The sequence below is a fragment of the Pelobates fuscus genome, chromosome 7 (genome assembly GCF_036172605.1).
Source record: "Pelobates fuscus isolate aPelFus1 chromosome 7, aPelFus1.pri, whole genome shotgun sequence".
NCBI classification, from domain to species: Eukaryota; Metazoa; Chordata; class Amphibia; order Anura; family Pelobatidae; genus Pelobates; species Pelobates fuscus.
The window spans coordinates 53,664,548-53,688,673 of record NC_086323.1 but is presented as its reverse complement, the minus strand read 5'-3'; the positions used below and the strand labels follow the sequence as shown (position 1 = coordinate 53,688,673).

Sequence of the window (24,126 nt, the reverse complement as noted above, 5' to 3'; positions counted from 1 at the left end):
GCAGCAGCCGCCATGCTTTGGCAAAGAATTTTGACATCTGGAGTGACAAACTACAAGAAAAATAACTAACTGAGATAGGCTTTGCATTACCAGCGATTTGAAGAATGCCGTATTAAAGGGGGATCGGACAATGACAGAATCTGTTTCCACTACTGGAGATCTTTATTCTTAGGAAAACACTGTTTCCTATTTCACAGCTAGATAGACTAGGAAATCACAATAGTGCATTGTGTATGAATGCTTACATTGTATACATGAACATGGCTTAAAGGACATTCTGTATACATATATGTATGCAAAATACATTATTCAACTGTCACACTGACAGGGTTATTTACCAACGTGAATTTCATATTTAACAAATAGCGGAATTTGGAAGTCAGTTACGCTTCCAGTTCAACTATTTTGGACTAAAAACAGACATTTACACAAAAGGGTTACCTCAATCATCTGTTTTTAAAAGTGTTCATGGTGGTAGCAATCTGTATGTGCTGTGTTTTAGCTTGAAAAGCTGCACATACTGAGGTATCTTCCCTTTTGTGCTGGTAGCTACTTGCACACACAGCACGTTACTTAGGCTAACAAAAATATTAAGTGTTTATGGTGCTTGCTGTGTCCCTTTAACCCCTTAGTGACCAGACCGTTTTTAAATTTTCTTACCGTTAAGGACCAGGGCTGTACCCACACATATTATATACCGTTTTTCTTGCCATTAGATGGTCTTTCTAAAGATACCATTATTTTTTTTATTTTTTTTTTATTCTTTATTTATGCCAAGGTAAAAACAGTACAGTGAAAACACATTACATCGAAACATTGGAAGATATAGTAACAGTTTGTATGCCATGTCTCCAGTGCATCTTTAAAAAGAGTGGCTTCCCTGAGCTGTTGTTGAAGGTACGGTGGAAGAAGATGGATATGATGGTGTATAAGAAAAGTGCGGAGGCGGAGCCTGAACGCTGAAGAGACTAGTCGCATGCAAAGAGAGCTCCGATCTCAAAACGGCGAAAAGCAGAAAAATTTACCCCACTTTTATCCTTACCTGCCAGCAAACACCCCAAGACAAAATGGGGAGAAAGGGGAAGAAATCGGTACCACACAAACCCCCATCAGGTCTCACAATCGGAGAGATGTGGATGCAGGCACGAGGCGCCTCCGAGACTATCATGGTGGCCCAGCATGGCGGGTGTTCGGATTTTTCCGAAGACATTTCTGACGACGAAGGGGGATACCTGCTGACCCCAGACCCACCGCGGAAGGCACGACAAAGTGGCAAAGAGGCGGATGAAGGACCGATCACTGTTACGGTCATGAAAGCGCTCATGGCGGACTTAAAAAACAGTTTCCATGAAGAGATCAAGACGCTCCGAGCAGACCTGCAGGGCCTGACAGGCCGCATCTCCAAATTGGAGGGCTCGTCCCTGACCCACACTCAAGACATAACAACGTTACGACACACAATACAAGGCCTGGATAAACAGAACCGGCAACTCGACCAGCGCCTCGCGGCGCTTGAAGACGCTAGACGGGCGTCCAACATAAAAGTAAGGGGAGTACGTGAGGACATTGCCGAGGCCGACCTACCTCTTTTAATTGATCAGCTGCTCCTCGCTATCCTACCACAGGGAAATCGTGCAAAGATCACACCAGAAGGGATCTTCCGAATCCCTAAACCACCGAACGCACCGACCAACGCCACACGGGATGTTATCCTGAGCCTCCGCAGCAGTGGGCACAGAACGGCGATTTTGTCAGCTTTTCGAACCAAATCCCCCTTCCGATTTGAAAACATGGACATATCGCTCTTCTCGGATCTATCTAACCGCACGCTAGCCTGGCGAAGAACGCTGAAGCCACTTACTACGATCCTTCGTGCCCACAAGGTAGAATACCATTGGCGACCCCATAGGACACTATCAGTCACACGGGGAAAGGACTTTCACACCATACAGGACGCCCAAGACTCCCCGGCATTCCTCCAGCTCCTGGACTTACCTCAAGAGCTGCTGACCTCGGCGGAACCAGCTACTACGGACACTAGCAGCTCTCCCAACCGCACTCGTGTATGGGACCCGGACAAGAGCGTCCCATTCGTCCCCCTGAGTTCCACGCCGGAGACGTACGCTGCGATCACGACATAGGGACACCGGGACTAATACGGCCTATCCTTGGCTGAAACCGCTACATGAAAGTAGCACCTAGTATGTCGGGACGTGTCAGGTTTTACTCTGTTTAACCAATGGCGGGGGGCGGGATACCCTAACGGGAACAAATATACCATGTAATACAGGGCCCTCTCCGACCCGCACTGAGCTTACAATGTTGGCGACCACCCAGATATGATGAGGAGGTAGCAAGAGACTCAAGTAATGTTACTAGTTTGGTTGTTTATGTTGTGTTAAGCTTTTAATGGTTTTCTTTTCTGGACCTTATTCCGCGCGGGCGGCTGCCTCATAGGGACAACGCCGACAGTCAGCGTAACAGGGACAACCATACCAGTTAGGTCCCATGAGACAGCTGTTAATATGCACGATGTCCTGCAAAGTTTTCAAGCCTGACCACCCTGAGACAGACAACTGATGTTGATGTTATAATATGTTTTTAATACGCAAACTAGCTTAAATAGTAATCGCATACCACATACTTTCATGTTAAATATGTCGTCCACCTAATGCGACCTTAAATGTTCAAATATAATGAAAATACCTCTACTCACTGACACTCTAGCAGGCAACACTAATACAGACGCAACCCGCTTATGATGTATACTCTCACGCCTCAAAGCTCTGATTAAATGATACATTTTCAAAATGTACGCTTCCTGAACAAATGTTGTTATCCCATGTGAGTCGCGAAAAATAGGGAATTAATCATATTTAAAAGTCAACTAATGTAGCCTATTGAAGTTATTCCTACATGCTGTTAATTAAAACTGTTCATAATGTCTGCCTAAGCTGTGCACTAGCGCAGTTAACTACGCATAGGTAAACGCTGATTACTTAACTTACCCAGACGACACATTTTCTTAGAGATATCAGACATATGCAAACTGCATGTTTTCACCATGATCAACCTCTCTATAAGTAGCTTAAAAGTGTGCACAACTGGGTTAGCATAACTAACATAACCGGCCTAGTAGCATGTTATTATATTTTTTGTTCTGACGTTTATAAACATTATAATTTTTCTATTCGTATACCTACTAACGCTGATACTTGCATGTCATATATCGCTAGATAGTCTTACCACGTTTAAAAATGTTTAAAAAATGTGCTTTCACCTCAATGCCACATATGTATGAATCTGTGATATTACTGTGATTATGTTTGCTGTTGTGGCAGCGTATATCATTCTGTCAAACCATGCACAACAAAAATAAAGAATTAAAAAAAAAAAAAAAAAAAAGAGTGACACTCCTTACATACTTTTCCTACACCGACATATCTTGGAGTGAGTAGAACAAACAATATAGCGTGGACACACTGTCCTCCCTGGTATATTTTAATTTATAACATAAAAGTAAAATCAGATAAGACGTGAATAAACTATAAATCACCACATATACATTTCTTTAGTCGATAGAACATGCCCTATTCTTTCTCAGGTTTTCATATGCGGGTTCCAAAAATCCGCCTCTGAATCACCTAAGAATTGCAATCCGTCTGTTTCTGTGCGTACAGGTCCATGTCCCATTGTAATGCATGTTAGTTACGTATTGAGTGGTTATATTTCAACATTTGCGGTGAATGCTCACGGTAAAAAGAAAATAGAAGAAATAAGATAAGAGGGGTAAGTAGGAAGAAAGAAAAAGGGAGTACGAGGTGGGGGGGGTGGGGGGGGGAGGGTGCAGGGAAGAAGATACCATTATTTTTATCATGTTATCTAATTTACTATAAAGTATAAAATATGATGAAAAAATATAAAAAAACACACCTTTTAGAACTTTGATCCCCCAAATCTTTGCTATTTCCAAACCATTTTTTTTCTTCTAAATTAACGCAATTTACATTGTAACACTGATATTTGTCAGGAATCCCTGAATAACCCTTCACATGTGTATATATTTGTTAAAAGATAACCTAATGTATTAAACTTGGGGTATTTTGACTCTCTTCATGCAACCATTTTACCACCAATCTATGCCAAATTTAAAAAATAAATAATAATTGGTGATTTTTTTTTTACACATAGCCATTTAAGAATACATGTACGGCGATCTTTAAGGGTTAAAATGTCACGCAAAACTATGTACCGTATATACTCGAGTATAAGCCGACCCGAATATAAGCCGAGGCCTCTATTTTTACCCCCAAAAAACTGGGAAAACTTATTGACTCGAGTATAAGACTAGGGTGGGAAATACTGGTAAATTTCTAAATAAAATTAGATCCTAAAAAAATTATATTGATTGAATATTTATTTACAGTGTGTGTATATAATGAGTGCAGTGTGTGTGTATGAATGCAGTGTGTGTTTGTGTATGTGTTGGTGGGGGGTGGGCATTTTGATTATTATTTTATTAAGAGAGGAGCTTCTTGCTCCTTGGTCATTTCAAGTTGCATAAGCAGGAATGTCCCTTTAACATCATCCTAAGTAAAAGATCTGATATTTAGCAATGCTTATTACTTGGCATTTGAAAATAGTCTTTTTAAAAGGCATTGGTGATACAGTTTTTCCAAATGATCTACTTACCTATTACTCATCTTTTTGTATTTTACAACATTATTAGTGTGGTTACAATTTTTGCTCCAGTAGGCTAAATTCGTTCCCCTTGAGACTGAGTTTACTTACCTCTCCTGCAGCTCCTGTCAGCTCTCTCCTCCTCCGCGGCGGTCCGGTCAGCTCCCCTGTCAGTTCACACTGTAAGTCTCGCAGCCGCACTATGACCCCGCGGCTCTCGCGAGACTTACACTGGGAGCTGACCGAGGTGCTGAACTGACTGCCGCGGAGGAGGGGAGAGGTAAGTAAACGCTATGCAGCCCCAACAGCCCCCTGTCTCTATTATGTCAATGTAAATTGCCATAATACAGATATTGACTCGAGTATAAGCCGAGTTGGGATTTTTCAGCACAAAAATGTGCTGAAAAACTCTGCTTATACTCTAGTATATACAGTATATCTTTTTTTAATCTTAATTTCTCACTTTTTTGATTGTATTCATATTAATTATGTTTCGCATATGAATAGTTCATGAGCAATTAAAGCCCTGTTTCTCCTTAACAAAATTATATATAATAAGTGTGGGTGCACTTTGATATAAAAAAGGTGAATTACGGTTGAACAGGCATATAGCTCAAATTCCAGGTTTTGTTTTGATCAGAACGTATACTATTGACTCCGTCCTTGAGGGGTAAACCGCTCTCTACCCCATGCTTGAAAATCTCCAATCCAAAAGCAACCGCAATTTTAGGAGACCTTAGCCCCGGCACTCACTACATATAATTAGGAAATGTGTAGTATCTTTATAAATGTAACACTTGTCCATTCTTAGAATACCAGGTTAAATTATACATAATGGGCTTCTTTCCTTTCTCTGGCAATTTGAAGTGTTAAATGGACAGTTTATGCAGATATCTAAGAAAACACTGTTCACCATTAGTTGATTAGTAAGAATTTTAGTAGGCTAATGTAATCTTCTTATTTCAGGCTTACTTATATTTTTGCTGGTATGTTCTTTGTAAATTTATAAATCGCTAACGTCCTCCATGTTTTGTATATGGGCATGAAATGCATTATGACAACATTTTTAAACTAGGGAGCAGTAAGCTTTCCGCTACACTCTTATCTCGTCTGCCTTGCCTTATCAGAGGGGTAATATAATTGAATTGCCTTCTATATCAAGCTTGTGTGTGCATAGGTGTGGTAGGAAAAGATTTAATGCCACCATCGTAGTCCTCCTCCTCCTCTGTGCAGTGTAAGCATACCTTCACCTGTATTTGAGAGAGAGAATATAGATTTTTTTTTTAAATTTTTTTTTTTTTTTGCCAGAAAAGGCAGTGACTCACCTGTCATGGGACCTTCGGTGTAATACATTGCAGTAAGGGATTCCTCCTACCATAAAGCGACTCCAGGGCTCTCAAACATTGCCCATGTTGTGAATCAGGGAGTCTCTTTTTGCCATGGTTACACTAATCTGTAGCTGGACATTTGCCAACCACTTTACTACATAGCTATGTACAGCTCATACATTCCATGCGAGTTTAAGGACAAACTCATCGTGTGCCTCTGATAACACATCGAGTACCCAGTTTCATTCCATCAGAAGCCTGCCACACCCCCTCCTAGAGGGATACACTAACACATTTGATGATTCTCAATTACGTTTTCATTGCATTTTACGCCCAAGTGAACTTCGCAGTTGGTGGTAGGGTGTGTGATGCCACAGTTGTTTTTTAAAAAAAAATATTTACTGTATTTTATCCTCCCTTTCTTAACTTTCAAATGTATTTCTTCATTACTTTATGGTTTTCTATTTAAATCTTGATAATTTGGGTATTTACATCGTTATATAGGCTAAAAAAAAAAAAAAAAGACTTGCTTTCATCAAGTTTAGCATTACACAAATCTATTTTTGGTGTTGATCCAAAAGAAGACCACAAAAAAAACAGTTTATTCCAAAATTGGAAAGTGATACAAACAACCAAATCCCTTCTCGACCCCAGAACAAAATGGCTGTCTCATCTTGATAAAGGAAGAAGCTGTTACTCCACATATTAAAAAGTATATCCCTGAATATATATATATATATATATATATATATATATTTTTGCAATAATTCATTTAGTTGCTGTTTAAACATCTGTACAGACTCTTATAAAACCACATCTTTATTGTTCTTACTGTAAAGAATCCTTTCTTCCAATCTAAATGCGTGACCTTGTGTCCTATGTATAGTCGTGTTTGTGAATAGATTTCTAGACGAGAGTTTATTTGTATAATGCAATCATGTCCCCTCCGAGGCTCCTCCCTTCCCTTTTTAAATAAACATTAGAGGTGTAAATTTGTTAGTCTATCTTCGTAGCTAAAATCTTCCATTCCTCTTATTAAATTTGTAGCCCACCTTTGCACTTCTCTAGTTCCATAATATTCTTCTTTAGAACAGGTGACCACACATTAAAGGTGTGGTCTTACCATTGATTTATTAAGAGGCAAAATTCTATTTTCAGTTCAAGTCATAATGCCCCCTTTTCATGCATGGTAATGCATACTGGTAGGTTCAAGTATCACTTGTTTTTTTGTTATTTTTTTTTTTATTGTTTTTCTTTTTGAGGGGGACAGAAGGGAAGGTTGATTATTACTGTATTACTAATGGCAAATGTAGTGTATGTATTTCCTTTCTAATATAATCAATACATCGATCACAAATTTATGTTCTTTTCTTTGATAAAATGTTATTGCGGTTTTTGGTTTCTAGATTAGTGTTTTCCCTATACGGAGGCAGGTCAGAGGAATGGAAATGCCTAAATGTGGCATCTGATTGGTTAGATCCCCTCTTGATAACAGCTGATATGAAAATGACATCCAAACAGTTAAAGAGGACATCATACTAGGCACAGTGCAGGTGAAGTTGAAGTGGCATTTTTAGTAGCCCATGCTGAATAGTTTTTTAATATCTAGTGCTGAAGCAAACCTAATTTCTTCATTTTGAAAAAAAGATACAGTTTATGGCAACCCATCACCATGTATAATTTATTTAAGCTTTAGTTGCATTCATTGTGCTTGTGACATCCTTACTGAGACTCACGTCAATGTTTTCATGTTCTGGTTATGGCAATTCTCCAAATGGCAAGTGGTAGTGTCTGAGTCACATAAAGTCTAACACAACACAATAGTTCTGTTCTTATACAACTTTCGAAACGCCATGCATTTTTCCATCAAGTGGTAGTGATATATATGATGATTTTTATTATTTTTTAAAACATTTTTTAACAAGCTTGTTAAATGTTACAGGATGTACTGTTACATCAGTATTATTGAACGTAAACAGGGTTTTGGAAAACGCAGGGTAAAGTTAGATGACACCCAAGCTTCGGCAATCCGTTTTGTTGCCAAGCAGACAGCGCTGCCTATTGCATCTCTGAATTTGGCATGGTGCTTACTGCTAAACATTACATTCATTGTCTAAAGAGTATATAGTAGAGACATTAAAGTACTTATTGATGAGACTGTTGTGCAAAATGTATTTTCTATGACTTTTGAAACGTTCTTGTCACCACAGTTGGTTTATTTAATAAAGCACTATAAATCCCATAAAAAACATTTTTTCTTTTGGTTGGTCTGAAAGTAGCCAAAACATGTTTCCCTTTAAAGCAGTAGTTCCCAACCCAGTCCTCAAGTACCCCCTACCAGTCCAGGATTTAGGGATTACCCTGTTGTGTCGAAGGTGTTTTTAGAAAAAGAAAAACAAAAGAGCACCTTCGATACAACAGGGTAATCCCTAAATCCTGGACTGGTAGGGGGTACTTGAGGACTGGGTTGGGAACCACTGCTTTAAAGGATCGCTATTGTGTTAGGAATACAAAGTGTCTCTGAAACTGACATTTGTTTTCATTGCTGGGTTAAGGAGACAGAGACACTGCACCCAGGTTACTTCAATGATATGTAACTGTCTAGATCAGGATTCCCCAAACTCCGGTCCTCCAGATGTTGCTGAACTACAACTCCCATGATTCTATGAATGAAATAGGCTGAGAATCATATGGCTTGTAGTTCAGCAACATCTGCAGGGCCGGAGTTTGGGGAAGCCTGGTCTAGACTCTAGGGTGACTAGTCTTTTGCGGTTTGTTAACTGAACTGCACAACTAAGCTGCATAAACAAGTTGGGGAAAAGAGCAGATTTGCGTAAAGCTCTTATTTCATCAAATTGTAAGAATTCTTTAATCTTTTAAATCATCAATTTTTATCATGTTGAGCTTATTCAGATCAAAGTAATTATATTAAAAAAGTGCATAAGTCCTTTGTTATTTTTTAAATGTTGGCATTTTAGTGTGGCTCTTTACTGTATTAGCACTCATTCTATGTTGTTGGTTTACAGATAAGCATAAGCAATGTCTTTAGAGTTATTCTCTTATTAGTTATACAGGTTGCTCTCTGCATCTCTTTACATGATGTGTTTTCACTTTGAGAACCCAAGGCTTTGTATTTGTCCCCTGGGGCCAGTTTGCAGTGAGAGGTTGAAAGTATTGGTGGTTAATTCTGTAGCCTAGGCTTCTGCTTCCTTCTCTGATTGCTTTGTTCTTTTGTATTGAGGTTTATTTGTGTCCCCCCCTCCTTCATTTTCAAAAGGGCAGAGCTATATCTCCAGGGCTGTGGGGGATGTGAGGAATATAGGACATAAATACACGTTGAAGAAAATCTATAATGTTTATGTTGAGGTGAGCAACCTGTGGCACTACAGCTGTGTGTTTGGTTCCAACCTCCATTTCCCTTCAGTCATCCTTTGAAGTCCAGCAGCAGCTTGGAGACGGTCCATCATTTACCTTCTTTGTATGATTCGTAACTGTAATATGAGGGAATATGGGTGATACATTTTCTAATGTGCATCAGTAATCAATAAGTGAAAGGTACACTCATATTTTACAAAAAGTCCAGATTTCAACAGATATTGGTACTTTCAAAAATGAACCTTTTAATACTTCCCTGGCTTTAAATTGGACAACAAATTCTGTTCTTTCCAGGTTTGGTTATCTCAGTGGAGCTAAACTTAATAGGCAGGCAATAGCCTAGACTCGCAGGAGTAGGCAACCTTCGGCACTCCAGATTTTGTGGACTACATCTCCCGTACTGCTCTTACAGTCACAATGCTGGCAAAACGTCAGGGGAGATGTAGTCACAACATCTGGAGTGCCGAAGGTTGCCTACCCTTGGCATTGAGCACCTGCCTTGCAAAGACTTCTCATTGCGTTGCATTGGGTAGTCTGTGATTGGACAGCCACAGAGCGTCTGGCCTGAGAAAGAATAGGATGGCTTTCAAAGTAGGGGTGCCAACACTTTGATTTGACAAATTTGTAGTTAATAATTTTGTATTTCATTTAATAAATGCCCATTTCATTGTGAGGGGGTTGAATGTATGTTTGGTGTTAACTGGGCCACAGTACATATGCAGCAAGTGGACAGATAAAGGAATATACCTGTTATAATCTGCAGACGTTAGGTCACAACTGTATCAAAGAATAGAATGAGCCCCCCAAAAGAATTTAAAACAATAAATCCTAGTGATTAATAATCAGTGGTTTTCCTTTTTATTTTTATTTTTTTAGTAAATTTCAGTCATATCTAAAATTTATAATAGTTACTTATTTAACTGTTTTAAAATGTGAAATGTGGTCCTTTGAAATAAACGAACACCCAGTACTTCATTCTGTACTCCTGAAGTGTAGCATGTTGCTGTTGTAGTGTTACTGTTTTACCGTAATAATGTCAGTGTCTCAGCCAGCTGTTGTATGTCTCTTCCAGGGGTGTGTCTCAGAGACAGCTGGTTGTCTTGTGCTATGCAGGCAGCATAAGTGATAGAACATAGCTACTTATACAGGTTTCCAGCTCCACAATGCCAAACCAGCTGTTGTATGTCTCTTCCGGTAGTGTGGGCAGCTTCTGCTCTGCTGGACAAATGTGAGTGCTCTGCAGTGCTTAGCGGATTGACAGACATACTCGAAAGTCTTAGTGCTTTTTTCCCCCAAGCATTTGCTTATTTCCCAAACAATTCGACCAGAAAATCAATGAAGGGAAATCAACCTTGTTATCTGCTGAAGGTTGTGTGTCTGAGGGACTGCATTATTTTATTCATTGTTATTTTAGTAATATATATAGCAATACTCAGAACAGATAACTGTCACCTTATTATATACTTTTAGTTACGCAGCTTGGCTTTCAAGGGACACTATATAGTCACCAGAACAACTACAGCTTAATGTAGTTGTTCTGGTGTCTTATTGCCTGTCCCTGCAGCAATTTGCATGTAAACACTGCCTTTTCAGAGGCCGGGTTTTAAAATTAAAAGCAACTCCAAAAATGAATGTGATTAGTCTATTAATTGAGTATGTTCCTTAAAGCAGGGCTTGGCAAACTTGCTTTCTACCTAGGAGCCAGCTAAAAAAGTTAGGAGCCAGTTTTTTCCCCTCCAGTTTATTGCTGTACTTGATTGTAATTTGTTTTATGCAATTTTTTATATGGGTCCCTGAGGACGTTTTTAAGGGAGAACAAAACGCATTGGACAACCATACATTTTATATATTTGTTAAATAATTTTTAAAAATTTTTTTTTTTTTAATTCTTTATTTTATTTGTGCATAAAATAACAATAAGCGTGCAGAGCCACGACAGCTGCTGCAAGCGTTTTCATAGCATTTCACGGTGTGGCAGGTTAAACAGCACTTTTTTTTTTTAACATGAAAATAACAGGCTAGGAAAGCATTTCCAAAGACAGTATATTGCTGTATGTGATCAGATCTGCACTTTTAAAACATTAAACAGGCTAAAGTAAGTTGTCAGTGGCTGAGTGTACAAGAGGATAACTTAATCCATGCTATATAGACTGACATTAAGGTAATCAGAGGAGTAATAGAAGATAAGTCATATCAGTGCTAGACTTTAAAATTAGATACCAGTAGCTAAATAGCTAGGTTACATGCTTTGAATTTTATCACCAGGGGAGATCCCCCACACCAAAGTAAGCTTTAAAAGAAGCCCAGATCCCGAGTAATAGGTATATTTAGTAGTAATCTATAGTCTGCTCAGAAATCAAGGCTTTAACAAGCATGAATATCGCTTAGTGTGTGAACTCTGGTCGTGAGTGATTGGGAGTCAGCATGAGTCAGCCATTGCCCTCAGGTGGCACTGCAAAGTCCTACTTGGGTGTTCTAGATGGTGTCTTCCAGATGGTGTGGTGGAGAGGGCTTAATGAAAGCAACGATTTCCAGTGCAGTGTTCCAGCTTTCCAGGTAGATGCATAGTGAGGGCTCTTAATTGTGCCATGCTCCTCCACAGCGCCACCGGGGTATTCCCGGAATCTCCCAGCTCTTACTTGCCTCTGGACCGGGACTGCGGCTGTTTGTTGGGATCTGTCCTGGAAGTCCCGTGGTAAGTGGTCCCTCCACTCGGCACTAGAGTGCATTTTGCAGTGTTGCTTAGTTTATCCAGAGGAACCCTGGTGCCCGAGAAGGGAAAGTCCGCTTTCTCCCGCCTATCCGCTAGACATGTGGCGGCCGCCATCTTAGGTTAGGGTCTCTCTCACGTGGAGTCTCCTGCCGCTCAGCGTTGTGGTTTATCGTCTGGGTTCCCCAAGGTGAGGACCGGGATCACCCCGGGGGGGGGGGGGGGGGGGGGGGAGAACAGGGCCAGCTATCCGTGGAACCAGGGATCCGTCCTGCAGTGATTGGACAGGATAGCGGAGTGGCGGCCGTCCACTCCGCTCACCATCGGAGAAGGCCCCAGTCTCAGGGACCGAGGATCTCCCTCCCAGAGACTTAGAGGCAATACACATGTCCACTCCTGGAACCGGCACAGCAGGGGCCGCCGGCTTCGTTCCGGTAAAAGTTCTGCTCTGGTGCAGTTTATAGCGGGAAAGCCGATGGAGCTTGCCCGCCCGTGCTTCCATGCAGCATGGCGGTCCGGCCCCCCCCCCCCCCCCCAAGTTATTTTATTTTTATACAATAAATATTCATTTTACGGAAGATTTCTCTGGTTAATAGTTTGTGGTGACTAAAAGGACCAGTCCGAGAGAGGAACTTAAGCCCCCTACTACAATAGAGGGTGGCCCCTTTAAGGCGTTTAAAATAACTTTAATCCTGAGTGCAACCGAAAATTTGCGTTCTATTTATTAGCCAATATTGCACTGTTATTACTTTTTCTATAGGTCCATCAGCAAGAACCCTAAATTTTGTATATGTACACCATGACTACTTAGAATCAGTGACGTGATCATGTTGCTTGGGCCTAACGCTTTTTGCAATGTTGGGTGTATTACTGTATGGGTGGAAATTAGCTTGGCCAATAGATATTTTATATAAGTTGTTTAAACGGCTATTTACTTTGAATTTGATAGGTTTAATCTTTTTTGAAATGTATATAAGAAAAAGATAATTTCAAACTATTCAAGGTATATATTGTTTATGGCTACCCATTATACCAGCGTGGATCTACATTGCCATATTGCTGAACCAGGCTTTATTTAGGCTGCAACTGTAACTTCTGAGGTCTGTACTTGGGCAGCATCACTGATACAGGGGAAGAATGTGCAAACGTTTGCACTGATTAGCCCTGCATATTTATGTAGTGTCACCATATTCTGTAGTGCTGTTAATGGTGTAATTCCTACATACTTCTCGTGATCAAGCTGTTCAATTTCACATTGGTCATTGCTTTGCGGTAGACAAAAAAAAGTACTGAAACTAAAATTGACCTTAAAGGGACACTATAGTGTCACTGAAGTGATCGGGATGCAGTGTCTCTGTCCCCCTTTGCCCTGTAATGTAAAACATTGCAGTTTTTAGAGAAATTGCAGTGCAAGACTGCCTCTAGTGGCTGTTTACTAAATATCTTCTAGAGACTGGTCCTGCTATTTCACAGAATTTGACTCCGTGAAATGACCCTGGACGTCCACTCCTCACACTGTGTGAGGTCGTACCACGTCTTTAAAATCCCCATAGAAAAATGAGTCCATGCTTAATGCTTTCCTCTGGGGAAGGCTAATGCACATAGCACTCTTTCTCATGCACGTTGGGTTCACTTGTTGGCTGACCATGGCGGAGGAGGAGCACATCCCATAGCTGAGGGACATCAACACTGAAATCAGGTAAGTGTAAAAAAATTTTAACCCTTTGTTTACGTGGTGAACATAGGGACACTAAGTGGTAGGAATACAGTTTTGCTCCTGTAAAGCAAACCTATTTTTCCAAAAATAACCATTATTTCAGTGGACAATATGTTATTTTCTGACCACACTCCCCTCCCCCCCTGTTTTAAAATATACAAAGTAGAATAAAGGTTACCTCATTTCTAGAGGTGGATTTAAAGCTGCAATGTGTTAAATTTCATGACCGGTCCATGGCACCCAGATCTTTTCATTGAGATGAAGTGGTCTGGGTGTCTATAGTTCTTTTAACTTTGTAATCTGAAATGAGCAGCTTTAGTTACATGCCTGAGGGCACATTTATATAGGTTTGCAAAGGGTCTGCTTGACCATTACTGCTAACTGATTAAAGGAACAGTGATCGGCTTTCGTTAAATATGACAGAGTTCTGCATTAATGGTTTCCTGATTTCATCTATAGGAGTACTCAAATGGCTTGCAAGTGTACATATGTATGTATTACATAAATTTCTTGTAAACCATATTAAATGAACCTCATCATTGAGGGGGCATGTCGTCCTCCATCGTCAGTCAAATTCAATATTATTTATAAAGGAACATTGGGGACCAGATACTGTGCATGTGCTGCAGGTACAACTTAAAAAAACAACCTCAAAATAGAACAGGGAGTCAGAAGCCCTGAGCTACTTGATGGAATGTCATGAAAGGGTTAAAACACTAACCATAAGTGGGATGAAAAAAAAATCAGAAACCGCTTTGCAACCAACTCAACCCACTATGCCACTCATTATTATTTGTTTAAGTTTGCCCCACCAACTCAAACACAAAAGGATTACACATTAACCCATGCAATTCTGGACCTGAACAATGTTTGCCTGTCTCCTCTCTACTGCACTACTATGCTAGTAGACAGCCCAGCATGCCATTATAAAAAGTACAGTGATGAGGGCTGCAACTCTTTACTCCTTAATGCTTGGGGCCCTGGCAGCAAATTATACCCCTTGGAAACTCTACCCTGGTTTCTCTCTTTGACTATTTGTAAAATATTTTTTGGGGTGCAAGAGGGCTTGTTTGTTTTTGTTCTTTAATGACGAATCTGCTATACTTTCCCCCAGTGAACAGGCCAGCTCTTACACACGCCATCTGGTGTTACAAGCCTCTGCATGTAACTTGACTCCAGACCTCGATGTCTGACTCCACCTGTCTCCACCCTTTCAAATTCCTTTGCCATGCCATCTCCTCATTCTTGCAAGTGGGTACAGAGAGAGCTAGTGTATGCCACGCAGCAAGCTACCTCCCTTTCATTTCGGTCATGATAGTTGGCCCTGTCTTGCCGTCGTTCCGTGCTTTAGATGGGAAAGGGCACATGATCAGCACACCATTTCGGGACAAAGCCACAAGGCGCAATGTAATCTTCCGCTCAGGTACTGTTGTGGGCACTGGGTCGTCTGTGATATCTATGGCAGCAAGGAATAACAAATAACAGTAAATTGGATCTTATGTAGTCTGCCAAAGGACTGCACCGTGGAAGCTCTACTTTATAGAGACATTGCATGCATTAATTTTGTAAAATCATTATTTAGTTTTAACCCTTCCCCTTCCTTGATGCATATCCTTTATCTTCATACGTTTGGCTCATCTAGTCTGCCCAATTCTCTAAATACTTTCATTAGTCCCTGGCCTTATCTCATGTCTAAGATAGCCTTCTGCATATCCTGCATGCTTAAACTCCCTCACTGTGTTACCCTCTACCACTTTAGCTGGAAGGCTATTCCATGCATCCCCTACCCTCTCAGTAAAGTAATACTTCCTTATATTATTTTTAAACCTTTGCCCCTCTAATTTAAGATTGTCCTCTTGTTGTGGTAGTTGTTCTTCTTTTAAGTATACTCTCCTGTTGATTAACTTTTTTTATATTTTAAATGTTTCATATCCCCCCCCCATCTTGTCTTTCCTCCAAGATATACATGTTAAGATCCTTTAACCTTTCCTTATACGTTTCATCCTGTAATCTATGAACCAGTTTAGTAGCCCTCCTCTGAACTCTCTCTAAAGTATCAATATCCTTCTGAAGATACGGTCTACAGTACTGCGAACAATACTCCAAGTGAGGTCTCACCAGTGTTCTGTACAATGCCAGCTTTATCTATAGTTCTAAAGTCAATCTGTGTGGATGCACGTTTGGTAGAATATTCTCTAGTTTGATCCCTAATGTGGCATGATTAAGTGATATTCCCAAGATTTTCTGAAAGTAAGCAAATCTACGGTGAACCTGTCTAGGCAGCTTTCATTGTGTTTGCCAGTTATACCAGAACCTGTCTGTATTTGTACCATTGTGTTTTAAAATGTTATGTAATTGTTACTTTGCTGTGCGATAAGTTGCTTTGTGTGCGTATATGTGTGTAGATAAAATATACTTTGAAAAAATGCAGAAGTGGTTTTACCGCCCGGTACAAATACATGCATCAGTCTTCATTTAATGTCCGTTATTTACTAAAGTGGAGAAAAATAAAATAAATTACAGATATTCAAAGTGATGTTTATTCATAGCTGATTCTCACTTTATTAAAAAACACTGAATAAATCCCCCCCCCCCCCCCCCAATTTGCTTGCCTCGTTGCATTTAAAACATCTTGCCCCAAGATATTTATATTACAATACATGGACTGTACTTCTTGAAATTGTCCACTATTTTCACATAATGAAACCTAAACCCCTCTCTCTCCCATTTCCCTGGAAACGTTAAATTTGCATTTGGTGTTTAATGGTTTGAGCTTTATAGAATACTCAGACACATATGGAGATTACAGTATCACAGCCAGACTTCAATAGAAATGCTATAATATCCACAGTTTTCTGTACATACAGACCTGCCACTTTTTGTGCTAAAATAAACGCCTTGCATTGATATTTCCATAATTTGTATTTGCTTTTGTTGTCTTGGATTGTTATTGATTGCTAATCTTTTTGCAAAATAAATATTAGAAAAACACTGTTGCCATGAAAAGTGCTTAATGTGTATATTTTTATACCTATATCTCTGGTTGTTTTCTTGTGTGCATTATTATGACAATTGATAATTATCGTTTGTTATCGGGGGTTTGTTAATAGAGAACGCCAAGGTTGTTTGCTTTCCAGAACGCTGACAAGGGGTTGTCTGGCTTGTGAAAATGAACGTCTTGATTATTTTGGAAGATGATACGGGCCTTGTCTGTTTTTAGCTCACGACATGGGTGATGTAATTTGGGAGAAAATAAGAACAGTGTATGGAGCCTGGAAATCTGGTGTCTTGTTTTCTAACTTTCCTAGTAGTTTATTTTTGTCTCTTGTGTCTGACACCCCGGCTCCAGCACTGTCTGCCTATTCTCACGCAGCATTGCTTCTCCATTTAGCTTCCTGAATGCTGGATTAGAGGATTTTGGGGATTGCTTAAATTAGTGGCATCCACTCAGAGCCAGGAGACCTGGTGTCCCTCAGGCCTGGCTTCCCACCATGTGATTTCCCCACATCACAAATTCTGTTGTGTAGGTTGATGTTTGTGGTCATGTTCTACAATGAATATCTTGAAAAGTTATGGAATTTACATGAGTCACAATATTTAACTGATGAATGCAGACATACCCTGATTGATATAGAAGTCCCTCTATGACCGTGTTTTTTAATCCCTTTTGGGTTGAGACCCAAATCTGGATTCCTATGCTATTTTTGGTGGGTCTGTGTTGGTTGGAGCACACACATCCTATTATCAGGCTTTTGGTAACTGCCAACTATAAATTGTTTATTGTACCATCACTCGCTTCTCCAGTTCAGTGGAGACCCTCGTGACACTGTAAAGTGTCTGAAGACCATGTTTTAAAGAATGTATTTTAGTATTTATTGCCCTTATAGAATGAGTCACTGAGCTAATTTTAAAATTGAAGAATTGCTCCCTAAGCTAAATGTCTTGTATGTAAAGTGCCTGTTAAAAAGCATCATGTAGTGCTTGCAATATGCATTCACAATATTGCCTTTAAACCTTGGGTGCCAGCAGGGAGAATCTTCTTTGCCCATCCATTTGTTATGGAAACTATTAGCAACCATCAGGTTTTAATCTTTGCTTTAGCTATAGAAACCAATATATATTTTGTTGTTAAATAAACTTCAATAAAAGTTGTTTATTGAATGCCAAAATATTTAAAGTGAGTTTGGGGTTTCTGCAGACGTGGGACACTGTTGCATTCTTACCTGCAAAACACAAATTGATAATCTAAGATGTTTATTTGTATCAATTAGTTTACACTAATATTAAAACTTCCTCTATGCTCATCCTATCTCACCAAGAGGGCTGCTAAGCACAGGGCATTGCCAAGTTAATTGCACATCCTTTGAAGCACATTGTGGTTGGCCACAGTGATTAGTTAGCTCATGGGAAGACCTTGCTGACTGAGCATGATGTAAGTTGCTGTCCATAGACTTTTCAGTGCCAAGTGTGAATAGATATTATAGTATTTGTATGAGCTAACGATGTCTACCCTTTTCTCCACAGAAGCCTTGCACCGTCCTTATGGCAGTGACTCGGAACCACAGACCCTTAATGATGCTATCCGCTGGAGTTCCAAGGAGAACCTGCTTGGGGCCACAGAGAGCGACCCAAATCTTTTCCTCGCTCTGTATGACTTTGTAGCCAGTGGAGACAATACCCTTAGCATCACAAAAGGTTTGTGGATAATAAAGTATTATTGTTTCAGACATCCATACTCATCAGGTTATTTGCAAAACCAGAAAATCAATATCTTAATGTGAGCATTCTTTTGACTGAAAATAGGATATCTGTAACTAAAACTGTTTTATTTTTAATTTTTTCAATATTAAACTGTTCTTTATATACATAGCCTTTCTGTCTCTTAAAGGAACACTCCAGAGATCTATAGTGTTAGAAATGGAGGCGCTGCTCTTCACTTACTATCCGATATCTCTGGAGCCATTGAATAAACTATTTAACTGGCTCGGAGCACATGAGCACATATGCGCGGGATAGGGATTATATAAAAAAAATATATATAACAAACATAAGGGAGGAAGGGTGAGCTTAAATTAGGTGGCCACTCTGAGCTGGTAAGGGATGGGAGTTAAAAAAAAAAAAACTCTTTGAGAAGCTAATTACATCTGTCTTCAGATTGCTGTGCGTGCTTATGACAGAAGTCATTTTTGCACAAAATTGACATGAGGCAGCTCTTAGCAGCCCGAGCTGCCCAAGTCACATTTGGAGTGTTTCTAGCTAAAAAGCCCAAGACGACATTGCGGTTGGAGTAACCCTTTAAGATGAGACGGCACCATGACCTCCTGACACCGCCATTTCATTGAGAGATGATGTTATGGTGCCTTGAGTGTTCTTTTAAATCAGTCTCTCTGTATATAACACGTTTTGTAACTGTAAATGTACTTAATTCGCCTTTTCCAATGCATTCTCTTTTAGGAGAGAAGCTGCGTGTGCTCTGCTATAACCAGAATGGGGAATGGTGTGAAGTTCTGTCTAAGAATGGACAAGGCTGGGTGCCCAGTAATTATATCACACCTGTAAACAGCCTTGAGAAACATTCGTGGTATCATGGACCAGTGTCTCGCAGCGCTGCAGAGTATCTTCTTAGCAGCCTCATCAATGGCAGTTTCCTGGTGCGTGAGAGCGAGAGTAGCCCAGGCCAGCTCTCCATCTCCTTGCGTTACGAGGGCCGTGTCTACCACTACCGCATCAATACATCATCGGATGGCAAGGTGAACAGGGTGGTGTATTTGTTACAGTGGAATATATGAGTCTCTTCTCCTGTCTTAAATAAAATAAAATTAACATATGCATAAAAGTATTAAAATTCCACTAGTTATTTTAAGCAACACACCAAATTTTCAAATTTCGTTTTGTTTAAAGGTGGCAATATAAGCACCCAGACTCATCTCATTGAAGTAGTCTGGGTGCAGTATCTCTGTCCCACTTAGTCCTGCAATGTAAAACATTAAAGTTTTTGAGCAACTGCAATGATTACTTTGCAGGACTAAGATTGCCTCTAGTGGCTGTTAATCAGACAGCCTCTAGAGACACTTCTGGGATTCTAACGGACTGTGAGTCCCTTAAATGACGCTGGACGCCCTTGCGCTCTGCATGGGGACAGCTAGGAATGGGAATGCTTTCCTATGAGGAGGGCATAATGCGCTCGGGTAAGTGACTAAAAGCTCTTTTTATTTTTTTATTATAAAATACAGATTTGTATTCCTTTCACTCCAGATTCCCTTTAACTGTTTGGTAAATGTACCCTCAAAGAAAACAGGCATGTTTGTCTTTTACTTTTTGTGTATATGGGGAAAAAAACGGCTTGCTGTTTGCAAGTACTCCCCTTTATCCCCATTACAGACTGGAATTGACCAATCAGAGGCTGCGCATTGAGAAACCACTGTGCTTGAGTTGCAAGTGCACAGCTCGGGAAGAGCAGGAAGACAGGTGTGCTTTACCCCAGCACAGTTGTCACTTTTGTTAGCTCTTGTATCTTACGAAAGAGGAAGAAAACTAAGTCTGTCAATTTGTTTTAAGTTAATAAAAGGGGCAATTTTAATAGGCCAAAATGCCCACCCGGCTGTCTCCTATTGAAATTGCCACTTTTATAAACTTTAAAAGAATTGACAGACTCTAAGAACCTAAAGCACTTTACGAAGCCGAATTGCCTTTGTGTCCAGGGTGTTTCTTTAAGACCATTATTACACACAAACATATAGCCTTTTGAACATATAATACCTATAATTAGGTAATTTACAATAAGTGATGGCTCCCAGACAGTCTTCTGGTCATACAGATATGTAGATCATAGTGTTGCAGAGGAAGGAGGCTTATGAAAAAGAGAGAACTTTATTGCTAGTATTGTTTTACTATACTAAAATGTGGATGTATTTGATATATTTTGTGCTGATAAATTATCCTCCAACACCCAGGTCTATGTCACCGCAGAAAGCCGTTTCAACACACTTGCTGAGCTTGTTCACCATCACTCCACAGTGGCTGATGGGCTTGTCACTATTCTACACTACCCAGCACCCAAATGCAACAAACCCACAGTTTATGGAGTCTCTCCCATTCATGACAAGTGGGAAATGGAACGCACAGATATCACCATGAAGCACAAGTTAGGAGGAGGACAATATGGAGAAGTGTATGTTGGGGTCTGGAAGAAATACAATCTCACCGTAGCTGTAAAAACACTAAAGGTAAGAGATACACTTACTGTCACTTTACATTATGCAAATAGTCTTTCTCCATGTGGTTTTCATTCTCTTTTAGTGCCTCATAGCATTGTTTGCTTTTTCCTCCTCCTTCTGGAACATGTGTTGTCCTCTTCTAACCCGTTACCATTCATTGTCTAACATATATATATTTTTTTTAATAATCCCCCCTCCACCACCACCCCAATAAGGTTTGGGCATAGTCTTTCATAGCATTCTTGGCGTGGTATTTCATAAAGCATTTAGGCGTGCTGCATAGAAGGGTACTGTCTTTAATTGTCCATTAATTTGTTCAAATATTTAATTAAAGGGACAGTATAGTCACCCAGACCACTACCGCTCAATGAAGTTGTCTGGGGGCACGGTACCCTTTAGATGTAAACACAGCAGTTTCAGAGCAACTGCTATGTTTACATAGCAGGGTTAATCCAACCCTCTAGTGGCTGTCTTCCTGACAGCCGCTAGAGGCGCATCTGCGACGCTGTATGCGATATTCGCATCCAGCGTGCAGAACGTCCATAGGAAAGCATTGAGAAATGGACTGTTTGAATGTGCGAGCGGCACTTGCCGCGCATGCGCATTCCACTCCACTCGGGAGCTGACATCGGCAGGGAAGGAGAGGTCACCAGTGCTGAGGGAGCCCGGCGCTGGATTGAGGTAAGTGGCTGAAGGGGATTTAACCCCTTCAGCGCCAAGGGTGGGGGACCCTGAGGGCACTATAGTGTCAGGAAAACAGGTTTGTTTTCCTGACACTAGTGATCCTTTAAATATCTTCCTTTTTTTTTTTTTTTTGCTAATACTGTCATGTGATGTGGCCTGAATGGACTAGTCTTTTCAATTAATATATTGTTTACACATTCTTAAACTAATATTTAGTGTCTAACTTAACTTGTTTTCTATATCACAGAAAATATCTGGTGGGCAGTTTCTGGACTGTACATCGCCTGTCATAGCTAAACATTGGCATTGAAACAGGTGTGGAGTTATTCCTTGTGATGCAGTGGGAGCTTTTGATAAAGTAAATGAGAATCTGAGTGGCGTAGTTTAGTTTTGTTGCTGTCTGCCTTTTTGTATTTTGATTCTTAGCTTACTTCTGTTTGCCTGTACAAGAATGAGGAGACAAATCTCTGTTCATTGGGAGGCTAGTGGCCAGGGAGTTGCAGTAATTGAAGCAGAACATGTCATATGAGTCTTTTAATCATTTGGGTTTTGGGTGAGTAGAGAACTGTTTGAGAATAAGGTGGTATATAGCTATAGCAAGTGGGTAAGTATAAGGAAATAGGAATGGCCAAGGCAGTGAGCTAGGAGATTTGAATAATGTCAGTATTGACTGCGATATGGGATGGACTTTTGAGACTTATAATGGACTGGAGAACAGCAAAACATCAGTTTACAACAGGGGTGCCCAAAAGATATGTTGTAGAACTACAGCTCCCATGATACTTTGCATGTCGTTAGAATGGCAAAGCATCATGGAAGCTGTATTTTTAAACACATCTTGGGATCTACCTTTTGGGCACCCCTGGTTTAGATAGATCCAATCTGAAAAACAGTAGGACACAACTAGCTTGAGATTGCTATCACATGTTAAACTTAACTAGATGTTGGTGCCATGTGTTTAATAGGCATGTGCTGGCAACTAATGAGTTTAATAAACTTACATTAAAAGGCCTTAATATGCAGAATTGCAAGGAAACTGACTTTCAATACACCAAGTGGTAAAGTTGTATAATGTTTCTTGCTCTACAGGAGGATACTATGGAGGTGGAGGAGTTTCTCAAGGAGGCAGCAGTAATGAAAGAAATCAAACACCCCAACTTGGTGCAACTCCTTGGTAAGTTGGCACTAAATTAGACGTATTGATTCTGTGATTCACTAGACTGAAAAGTTGTTGTGGGGTGTGTGTGTTTGTTTTTTTTGTTTTTTTTATTATATGTGAATTATTTTTGCAACTTCTCTTGATATTAGGTGTCTGCACTCTGGAGCCTCCGTTTTACATTGTAACAGAATACATGAACTTTGGAAATTTGCTTGACTATCTACGGGAGTGTAACCGTGAAGATGTAACTGCGGTGGTGCTGCTTTACATGGCCACGCAAATATCTTCTGCCATGGAATATCTAGAAAGGAAAAACTTCATTCACCGGTGAGCAATACAAGCTTTGTTTTGTGCAGCTGATATTGACGTATGTTAGGCACACTAAACAGTGAATTGAAGCAACATTTAAGCCAAGATAATCATGTAGGAAAATATATTGGTAATTTTTTCAACTGTTCTTCTCTTGTACATAATGCAAATTCTGGTTAATGTTGCCCAGGCCAGTCTGAAATCATATTTCTGGCCACAATTGTGGCTGCATGGCGACATTTCTTACCAAGGCAGAGTTTTGAGCTGGCTGTTGGAAATTGCTTTTAAAACTTTAATGATTTGTGATTCGAGTATTAAACATGGTCTTCTAATTTGTGTAAACACTGCTCAGGAGATTTGCAGCGTTCCTTTATTTGCTTATCTTTAATATCCCTAAATTGCTTTTAAGTTCTAATTGCCCTCATGAGACTTTTAGTTCATCTTCATCTCGTTTATTTAGTGATCTGGCTGCTAGGAACTGCTTGGTAGGAGAAAATCATGTGGTAAAAGTAGCCGATTTTGGACTGAGTCGCCTTATGACTGGAGACACCTACACAGCTCATGCAGGAGCCAAGTTCCCCATCAAGTGGACTGCTCCAGAGAGCCTTGCATACAACACCTTCTCCATCAAGTCTGATGTCTGGGGTAAGAACTCAGTACAGGTAGCACTAGAAATATGTAAACGCACCAATATGTTAATAACTAGATTCGCCAGCATTTGACACTAAAATTGATGTACATTGTTCAAATACTCGTGATTGGTTTATGTTAAAATTGCAGTACATCACATTGTGAAGCTTAGCATGTGTAATGAATAGGCATATGCCAACGAACAGTAAGAATAAATTGAGGCAGTGAGTATAGTTTCCCACCCATAGTGTCTTCATATCAAAGAGTTATTACTATAAATACTATTCGGCACAATGGACGGCCAGTGATAAACTAAA

At 40.1% G+C, this 24,126-nt stretch overlaps 1 protein-coding gene across 2 annotated transcripts in view; it reads left to right on the top strand.

Moving 5' to 3' along the window:
- ABL2 (ABL proto-oncogene 2, non-receptor tyrosine kinase) overlaps nt 1-24,126 on the top strand; it is a 50,134-nt gene that overhangs the window by 14,539 nt on the left and 11,469 nt on the right. The window contains exons 1-7 of one of the 2 annotated variants that reach the window (XM_063428256.1): nt 15,089-15,233; nt 18,335-18,505; nt 19,265-19,560; nt 20,764-21,036; nt 22,801-22,885; nt 23,020-23,197; nt 23,640-23,824. In XM_063428256.1, coding sequence (XP_063284326.1) covers nt 15,122-15,233; nt 18,335-18,505; nt 19,265-19,560; nt 20,764-21,036; nt 22,801-22,885; nt 23,020-23,197; nt 23,640-23,824 — 1,300 coding nt within the window. In that variant the 5' untranslated portion in view covers nt 15,089-15,121. Of the gene's footprint in view, nt 1-15,088; nt 15,234-18,334; nt 18,506-19,264; nt 19,561-20,763; nt 21,037-22,800; nt 22,886-23,019; nt 23,198-23,639; nt 23,825-24,126 lie in introns of those variants that run through there. The other variant, XM_063428255.1, reaches the window with a different exon arrangement.